The sequence below is a fragment of the Austrofundulus limnaeus genome, unplaced genomic scaffold, assembly GCF_001266775.1.
Source record: "Austrofundulus limnaeus strain Quisiro unplaced genomic scaffold, Austrofundulus_limnaeus-1.0 Scaffold2155, whole genome shotgun sequence".
Classification (NCBI taxonomy): domain Eukaryota; kingdom Metazoa; phylum Chordata; class Actinopteri; order Cyprinodontiformes; family Rivulidae; genus Austrofundulus; species Austrofundulus limnaeus.
This window is the reverse complement of record NW_013954557.1, coordinates 4,452-13,898: the sequence shown is the minus strand read 5'-3', so window position 1 is coordinate 13,898 and position 9,447 is coordinate 4,452. Positions and strand designations below refer to the sequence as shown.

The window sequence follows — 9,447 nt, the reverse complement described above, 5'->3', positions numbered from 1 at the left end:
TACAGAAAATATTACAATATTAAAGAACTGTTCTTGTTAATTTGATGAAAACATTTTAAATATCCAGTGCACTCACATCAGAATAACTTATAGATTTGTTGTTAGAGTAATCGATTAATCGAAAAAATAATCGTTAGATTAATCGATTAGAAAATAATCGTTTGGTTCAGCACTAGTTTCATCTACAGCAAGTAGGGGTTAAGACCCCACTGTGGGTCCTAAAACTATAAATTTTGGGTTGTTAGAGGATTTCCTGAAATTTAATTCAGTTTAAAACTGACTGCTAAGAATGTTTCTGATATTTAGATATGGATAAAAGCAATTGGTCTATTAGCAATATTTGAATACTTCAACCATAAATACTTTGGTTTATGAGTTTCTGCCAGTTTTTATTTATTTTTGTCATTTGTTTATTATGAAATTGGTCTTGAATTTAATTTCACTTGGCATTAAAAGTCTTAAAAAGTCTTAAATTTTACTTGCCTTAAACTGTAGGAACCCTGCAGTAGTTATACAGAAGACTGGGTCGATGTAGTTAATTACCAGTAATGGTCCTATAAATCATGTTACCAAACAGTATGAACTAAAGAGATTTTGAAGAGTTTTTGAAGTGATGTTCTGTTAAGTAGTTACCAATTGGTAGTACCTTATCAGCCATGACAGCTTTCCTGGAACATGGATTACAGAAAAATGCCAAAGTCTTCACTGAAGCAAATTAAAATATTATATTTTTAAGGTTATGGAAGTTTAAATTTCTACTATTGCTGATTAACTTTAAAACAAACAAACAAAAAAAACTAACAAACTAGACACTTGCATTCTCACATACACACCACAGAACTATTTAAGGTTCTGGTCTAAACCTGTCTAAATACAGTTCACAATCACCTCCCATAAACCAACAGTATGGGTATATTTTACATTTCCTGTATCCTTAGAGTCCTGTGAGTAATATTTGTATTATTTGTGGTTTAAAGAGCTGTAGTGACCTCTGTGATGTTCATAGAGATTCAGACCTTGGCTTAAATGAAAGTCAAGAGGTTTTTCTTTAAAGTGATACGAAACACTATTTCATAAACCTTTGAATAATGACTGTACCATGAGTCCAAATCAGACATACACAGTGTKAAAGACGAGAATTTATCCTAATGGGTTGTTAACTTAATGAGCTGGTAATTGTGACTAAGCTACCAGTTTAGAAGGGCTCTTCAAAAATTTGATTAAGCTTTGCTACCCTGAGTTGGACCAAATGGTTGAATTTTGGTTTCTGGCCGAATGACTAATGAAATGAGGACCCACTCTTCTGCTTTTTCAGGCTTATCAAACAACTCTTTCAAGAATAACAACTCTGTTTGAAAAAGTGCTACATTAGCTTAAACCTCTAAACATTTGCATGACAGTTTTAGTTTATCACTGTTTGCCCAACAGAGCAACATCCATGTTACTATGCAAATGAATGTGAGCTGAGCATAAATAGATTGTGGATCTGCTGATAGTGCTGAGGCTGCAACTGTATCAGTCCATCAGAAATTGAGTAAACATGCTGATCAGGCCTCTTAGCTTTTGTCGGTGCACTATAATTAATACTGAGCTGAACTAAGCCATTATAGTTTGGTTGAAGGACCACAAATTCTAGACGTTGGAGAAACTAATACTGATACAATCGTTAATGTGTCTTGTTCATCTTTGTAAAAACTCATGTTCTTAACTATGTTAAGACTGTTGCTTGGTTCATATGTTTGGTTAAAAAATAACCCGTCCATATTGTTAAGATGAGGACTTGCAGTGAATATAGTGGTCTAGTAAATTAGACAGTTAAAACACATTAAAAGTTCATAACTCACCCTTATTGTTGTTGTTGCACTCTGTCTCACATTAGCAGCTGCTGCTCTCTCCGCGAGGGAGGGGGCGGCAACGTGCACTCACGTGACCCAAAGAATGGATCTGCCGCACGAACGGACTTATCGGCCGATACCGATACAAGGAAAAAACACAAATATCGGCCGGCCGATGTATCGGTCGACCCCTAGTCATTATACCACTCTGTGATGGAACAAAGGCTTCGGGTACTCACACGTATGCTGTTGTTATTCTGACAGCTGAAGGTTTTGCTTTGGCAGGAAAGGTTTAGATCATCTGTGGCCATAATTCTTACTTTACAATCCTWTCTAWAATCACTATTATGTTTTGTTTTGCAGGCTATGCCTTTGTTCACATGGAAAATAAAGAAGATGCTCTTCAGGCTATCGAGGCTCTTCACGGTACCTCCTTCAAAGGTCGACCCCTTTCTGTAGAGCTTTCAAAGGTCCAGCCCAGCAAGCAGGCGCCGACAGGGAAAATCCCGTGTGTGAACTGTGGGAAGCAGGGCCATTACGCTGGAGAATGTCCTGTGGGGAAACCATCTCTGGAACAGTACCAGAGTCAGGCAGCAGTCCTGGCTGCTGCCGCCGCGGCAGCTGCGGGCCTACCTCTACAGGTCCAACAAAGTGTGCACAATTCAGTCTACAACACCTCCACCTTTGACCCCACATACGCAGCTCTCACAGGGATTACCACTGGCACACGTACTGATGGAAACCCAGTGAATCCAGCTGTTTATGGTGCTCTTGCCAGTCAGGTGTATGGTGCCAATGTTGCCAATCAGCTCTATGGGTCAGTGGCCAGTCAAGCAGCTCTTACGTCAGGCGCCACACAGGTATACAGTTCAATGGCACCCAATATCTATGGCCAGGTGGCTGCGTCGCCAGCAGCCGCAGCAGCAGCAGCCGCCGCCGCCGCCGCCTACTCAACGCCAGTGTACACCCCAGCTGTGGCCAACCCCCCCGTCTACCTGGCTGCTGCTCCAGGATTAGAAATGCCAGCAGCAGCAGCTGCAGTCAACCCTGCTTACTCTGTAGCTCCTGCAATTTATGGTGCTGCCACACCAGCCTACGCTCACATCAGCGCCATGGGAGCAGCAGACCCTGCTGCAGCCATCTTTGAGGCAGCCAGGCAGGTTCATTACTTCACCCAGGGCCAGCAGTTTGTGGCGGATCAGCAGACAGCAGCTGCAGCTGCAGCAGTGGCTGCAGCAAAGTCTGGCGAGAGGGACCGTAGTCCCCTACGGCGGTCTGCGCCTCTACTTCCAGACCCTGTGATGAAACCTTTTATTTACCAGAGGGCCAAACCACGCAGGCCCCTTCTCCCTACACCAGCTGGCCGTGCAGCCGAAGAGGCAGTAGAGGCTGCAGAGGATCCCATGGCCAGGTAGGACACGACTATCCACTGGCCCACTGAAAATTTACCACCAGTTGGATGAACTAAACTCTAATTGACTGTTAGGGTTTTATACTTTCCTTCATTTTATTTCCACCTTATTCTCGTCTATTTTAGGTACTACGCAGAGTACTACCAGCAGCTGCAGCAGTACCCTCAGTTCCAATATGCCTTCCCACAGAGCACAGTGACAGCCATTGCTGGCATGCCAGGGGTCTCAGCAGTTCCCACCGTACCTGCGTTGTCTGCCCAGCCGGTCGCCACGTTGGATGCGCTCAGGCCAGTGGTCCCCACTGCTGCGGCAGTGGCAGCTGCTATTGCTGCACCCAGGGTGTATGAGCCGCCGTTGCCGCCGCCCACACGCAAGGAGGCCATCCTCCACCGCCCTGAACTCTCCCTTCACACACCTGAGCCCCCCTTCCGATAGTTGCACTCAACTGTCTGCCCCACCCTCCTCTCCCTCTCTGCCCCGAACCCCACCCCACATACCTTTTTTCCACTCAAAACCTGACCACCGCTGTACGTATGTGTGTTTGTATGTGTTTGTGTGCCTGGGGGACTCTCAAGTGTGCAAGCTGGGCATTTTAAACTAGGGGCCCTTTGGTTTGTCGATGTGCTTCATGAGGAACTCGATCGGCTAACCTTGGTCCAGTTTGCGCGCACACAGTGCAGCCTAAAACTGGAGGCTCTCATCTGTTGTAAGGGCATTCTTTGCGCTTCTTTCTTTTACCTTTTCATTGTGCCAGTCTCACACTTGTGCCAGTATTAGGCTGACCCAGTCAGTTATTTGATATGCCTTTATTTCAGCAATCCAGTTATGATTTTCTAAGGCCAAATCTCCAGTAAACCACATCAGCCATTTTCCTGAGGCCTAGATGATCAGTTTGGGCAGCTAATTTTAAACCTTTTTTGCCTTATGTTGATGAGTTTGTAACCTAATCAGATGGGAGGTCCGATTGACACACATTGTGTCCTGGCTGCACTGTACTGCGTCCTACAGAACCAAGGTTGATTCATTTCGCGGGATGTTTGTCTTGGATGTGATGCGTGTGTGTGTAAACGATCGGAGGTGTGCGGGCTCCTGACCTTGCAACGCACAAGTCGCTGCAGCTAAGACTGCACTTTGCTGAGGAAAAAAAAAAAGAAAAAAGTTAAAGCACACATATACGTACTGTAACATTTGTTCGAATCTCTCCTCAACCTTTTCTCCGAATCCCATCCCTCACCTTTAAACTACAACACCGCAAGACATTGCTTCATCTCTTTCTTTATTTATTTTTTCTAACTTACAGCTGCCTACCTCTTGTGTAAGTTTCATAGATTGTAATTTGTTCAGTGTTACTCAGTACATTTCATCCTGTCAGCTGTGTTTTTGTAAAGCTTTGGTTTCAGTGTTTCAATAGGCAAGACAGATTTCATTTGTAATTTTCTGTTAAATATATTTTGTACATAGTTCTATTATAGTGTTCAGAGGCCTTTTACAAAAAAGAAATAATGTGTTTTGTTTGCATCACTATAGTTTACATATTACCTGGGATGTAATGAGTTGTAAGTGGAGGGTTAAAATGTGTAACTACTGAATTAGTTGTTTACAAAAGGATCTTTGAATTCATTCTTTTATAAATCCTGAATTTAAGTGACAAGGTCAGTTATGTGCCTATACACATTGAGTGAAGTGCATTATGCGGAGACATCTCCCATTTTTAAGTGCTTTTGACATTACTTTGAGGAAATATTTTAGGTGGTTTTGTCAGAGCTTAGACTCTAAGCTACAAGTGGTGAAACTTTCTCTGTGACTTGCGCATCTGTATTACATTTGTTTTTATATCAAATGGTTGTACAAAAGCCACAAACCTGAGCCTTGTGGGCTGAAAATAAGCCTTTGTTTTTAAGCAGAAACAACAGTGATAGCACCAATGAAGTGAGAGATGAAGCAGTGTCTTCCTGTGCCCCCAGAATATATATATTTTCTATTCTTTACCTACTGAACCTGGTTTACATTCTAATTGCAACAAAATGTTTTAGCGCTTTTTATTTAGTAGTTGAATCCTTTAGGTAGGATTTGTCACCACCACAAAACAAATAAAATTGGACTTACATGTGCTATTTTACATTCATGCTGAAGTCCTAAAGATTGTGTCTCAATGGGCTGTGACTGATGGTTACCAGTTGGAGACGTAGTTGCGATAAAATTGCAAATTTTCACTGGAATCCTGCGAATGATGTGCAAATGTTCTGTTGCATCTTAATCCCAAAGGTTATCAATTTTATCAGTTAATTCTCTTTATTTCATCTTCAATCAGTCGCAATATGGTTTTATTGGTTGCAAAACCTTCAACCTTGCAATGTCGCTAAGTGAGTCATAGAAGTTTTATGGTCCAGTCTACTTGTATTTTGTAGACCTGGACGAGGTTTATGACCATGTTCCTCAGGATTCCTGTGGTAGGTGCTGGGAAAGTGTGGGGTGCCATGGTTGCTTCTAAGGGCTATCTGGACCCTACATAACCAAAGCAGAAACTTTATCTGCATGGCACAAAGTCAAGCTCATTCTCTGTTCAGGTTGGACTCTGCCAGATATTTCACTTGTCTCTGGTGCTCGTTGTGGTTGACATTGACAGGATGTCAAGGCGCAGTCCATGAGAAGGTAGGTTGGGAACCTCGGCTTTGTTTTATGCAGATGATGTGGTTCTGTTGGCATCTAAAAGCCACAACTTTCAGCATGCACTGGGGTGTTTCACAGCTGAACTGGAAATGGGTGAATCTGGGCATTTTGTTCACAAGTGATTGTAGGATGGAGCCGGAGATAGATTGACAAATTGAGGCCTCATCCTCATTAATGAGGGCATTACATTGATTGGTCTAGGTGGAAAAAGATCCAAGTTGAAAGGGAAAGCTCCCGATGTTCTGATTTGTCTGCGTTCCACTCCTCACCTGTTAGAGGTKGACCGATACATCGGCCAGCTGATATTTTTGGACGATATTTGCGTTTTTTTCCTTGTATCAGTATTGGCCGATACATTCGTTCATTTGGCTGATCCACTCCTTTGATCACACGAGTGCATGCATTGCGACTCCCTCCCTGAGAGCGAGCGGCTGGTAATGTAAGACTGAGTGCCAACAACAACAAGGGTGAGTTTTCAACTTTTAATTTATTTTAGCTGTCTCATTTAGCTTTATCTGCCCTCTGTCTTGGACTATGAGCTTTTAAATTTCTAAAGAGCAAGCAAAGCGCCACTGTCCACCATGGGCATATGTAAACCAGACACTGCTGATGCACTCATATCATGTACTGCAGTCTAAAGCTTGTTGTTAATGTCAGCTGCAATCTTTGCCCAGTTTTTTAAGAAATGGCTGAAAAATGAAGCCTAAACCAGAAAAGGCTCAGTTAATAAATGTTTCGTTTAGTTTAAATTGAGACTTTTGTGACATTTCTTCTTGTTATTTTTATCATGTTAATGGAGGAAAAAGAAAAGGAGCATCGGCTTCAAGAATCGGCCAAAAAAATGCACACGTATCGATGTATCGGTTAGACTGAAATAAGTGGTATCGGCCTTCAGAAATTTGTATCGGCTAATCTCTATCACTTATGGTCATGAGGTTTAGGTCATGACTGAAGGATCAAAATTTTGGATGCAAGAAGTCAAAATAAGCTAACTTCGTAGGGTGGCCGGGTTCAGCCATAGAGYTAGGGGGAGGAGCTCCATCATCTAGTGAGAGCTTGAAATTGAGCTTCTGCTCTTCTGCATCAAAATAAGCCAGTTGATCTGGTTTGGGCATTTGATGATGACCCTCCCTTTGGAAGTTTCCTTGGCATGTCCTACTGGTAAGCAACCCCAAGGCAGACAGAACTTGCTGGATGGATTATATATCCTTTCTAGCATAGGAACGCCTTGGGATCCTCTAGGAGGAAATGGAGAGGGTTTCTCTCAGCAAGCCGACCACAGATGAACAGTAGGAGATGGAGGCCACAAATCCCTCCCCACGTTATCTCACACTTCTTGCACTTCCTGATTCGTGGAAACTAAATTGAGAAAAATCCAAGATGTGTTCCAGACGTTTGCAACAACTATTTAAAGAGTATTTTTGTTGTGCAAATTTTTGGAACACGTTCAAAATTCCAGCGACAAAAACAAGGACCTTTAACCGGCGCAATGAAATTTAGATTCCACACAAGTATTTGGAAACCACCCCGCGAATGCCAGTCACAACTGATCACTAAAAATTACAACCCAATGAGATACAAGTCTATTTGGCAAACTTCATTTGTCTAGTTTTACAATTGCTTAAAACATTCAGATTATTTGATTTGATTTCTTCTTTTTTTTGTTTGCAACTACAGTTTTACAGTAGTAAAACGCACACACAAACAGACCCTCTGAATTCACCTGACTGCCTCATTGTTTCCCGTTCCCACCCACCCCTCCTCCTCCAGTGGTTTTTAGTAGTTAAGTGACTTTTGCATGTCACAGTGTAAACTTTGTCTCGTATATATTCAAACACATACCAGTTGCATCCTTTGTAGAATTATGTGGTTTGCGAAATGTCTTGTTTGCCATGTGTTTTTTAGAAAAGTATTTTAATGTAGCCCTTTTTTATAGAAAAGAGTGGGGGGAAGAAAGGACAAGTAAAAAATAGCATGCTTTTTATTGAGATTATGTAAACTATAAAACCTTATAATAAAGAATGTTTGGCTGACTACTGTGGTACAAGAAAGCAAAGGGTTTGGACATCTCGCCTTCTTCTTGTTTTATGCTCTCCCTCACTATCTGTTTCTCTTGTGTAAAATGACCACCAGACCCACTTGACTGGGGATCCAAGGGGAGACAGGTGTAGATGCTGGCCCAGCTTTGCTCTCTTTGGTCAGGGTAAGTTTGGGTTGGAGCTCCTTCCTCTCTGCAGCCTCTCAAACAAGCAAAAAATATATAAACATGGTTGTGCTTTTCTGCCGTGTTTTTATGCATTTGCTGCAAAAAGTCCATAATGTGGTCCTTAAAAATTGATTCCCACCTGTAAATTATACATGATTTATAGATAAAATGATATTGAGAGAGCTGGGGAGAGGCACACAGATAGAATGGCCTGGGTGCGTTTTGATCTGTGGAGCGGTCCCTTTTCCTGGGGTTTGATGGGTGTGCGTCTGGTCTGGTCTGGTCTCTCCCTGCTGCACCAAATTCTCCCTTTCCGTGTGTCTCTATGTTCACTTCCACTCTCAGAACCTGCATGTGCGATAATCTGTGACTCCGCAAAAAAAAAAAAAAAAGCCCCACCCTCGACAGTCCAGCTCTGAACTAACTATCTCAACTGAATTAGGTGACCATGCTACCTGGAATGGCCAACGTGCAGCCATGGGGACAACTTTAACACCACCACAGCAGGAACTTGTCGCTCTCTCCTCACCATCAAGGTAAATGACCCAAAAACGAAAAGAAAAAAAATCATAAAAACGCTGACCACTCTTCCCCACCCTTTTCCTTTAACTGTGCCTTGATAACACTCCTCCTCCTCCTCCTCCTCCTCCCCTCTGCCATCACCACCTCCTCTACCCAGTTTGTAACCTCGTCCTCTACTGCAATGGCAGTGTTTGTACCTGTAACCTTGGGTTCTCGGTGGGAGTGATGGGCAGGCTGGGATGGGATGGGGTGGGGTGAAGACCCCCTCCATAAGGCTGATTCTGATCCTCGGCAGACAAAGCGATGGATGGCGCCCTCTAATGTGTCCTGGTGGTGTTTGAGCTGGTGAATACATGGTGTGATGTATCATTGGTGAGCTGGTGTGTGCTTAAAACAAAAGGAGGATGCATTGTGGGTGTTGTTTCATTGATTGGCGAGGCTTGGCGTATGCAGGCACAGCCCCCCCACCCTCACCCCCCTGCCCGCTAGTCCACTCCTGTCCACCGCCGTCTTCGCCGCCCTCAACCCCTCTCACCCTTCTCCCTCCCACTCTCTAACCCCATCCTGCTGTCCCTTTGCGCATTTTTTTCCCTCCGCCGTCCATGCACACAGCGCTTCTTTTCCCCCCCGTCGCCATCGCCGCCACCTTGGATCTCAGTTTGTGGCTCTGGCTCGGAACTCAACTTCCCAGAACCACCCACCTGACCCAAACACTCTCCTTTGTTACCATAGAGGTCTGGGTGTGCCAAGGAACTGTGTGTGTGTGGTGGCTCGCCTCTGGACTCTTAAAACCAGTATAAGA

The 9,447-nt window shown here is 43.5% G+C and overlaps 1 protein-coding gene across 1 annotated transcript; it reads left to right on the top strand.

Annotated features, from left to right (window-relative positions):
* Positions 1-2,198: 2,198 nt before the first annotated feature.
* On the top strand, positions 2,199-7,973 carry LOC106537156 (RNA-binding protein 4; the record flags this gene model as incomplete). The annotated part of the gene is given in 2 exon segments (XM_014034529.1): positions 2,199-3,246; positions 3,373-7,973. Coding segments are annotated over 2 exon segments (1,358 nt in total), but the record flags the coding sequence as incomplete, so codon positions are not given.
* Positions 7,974-9,447: the final 1,474 nt, after the last annotated feature.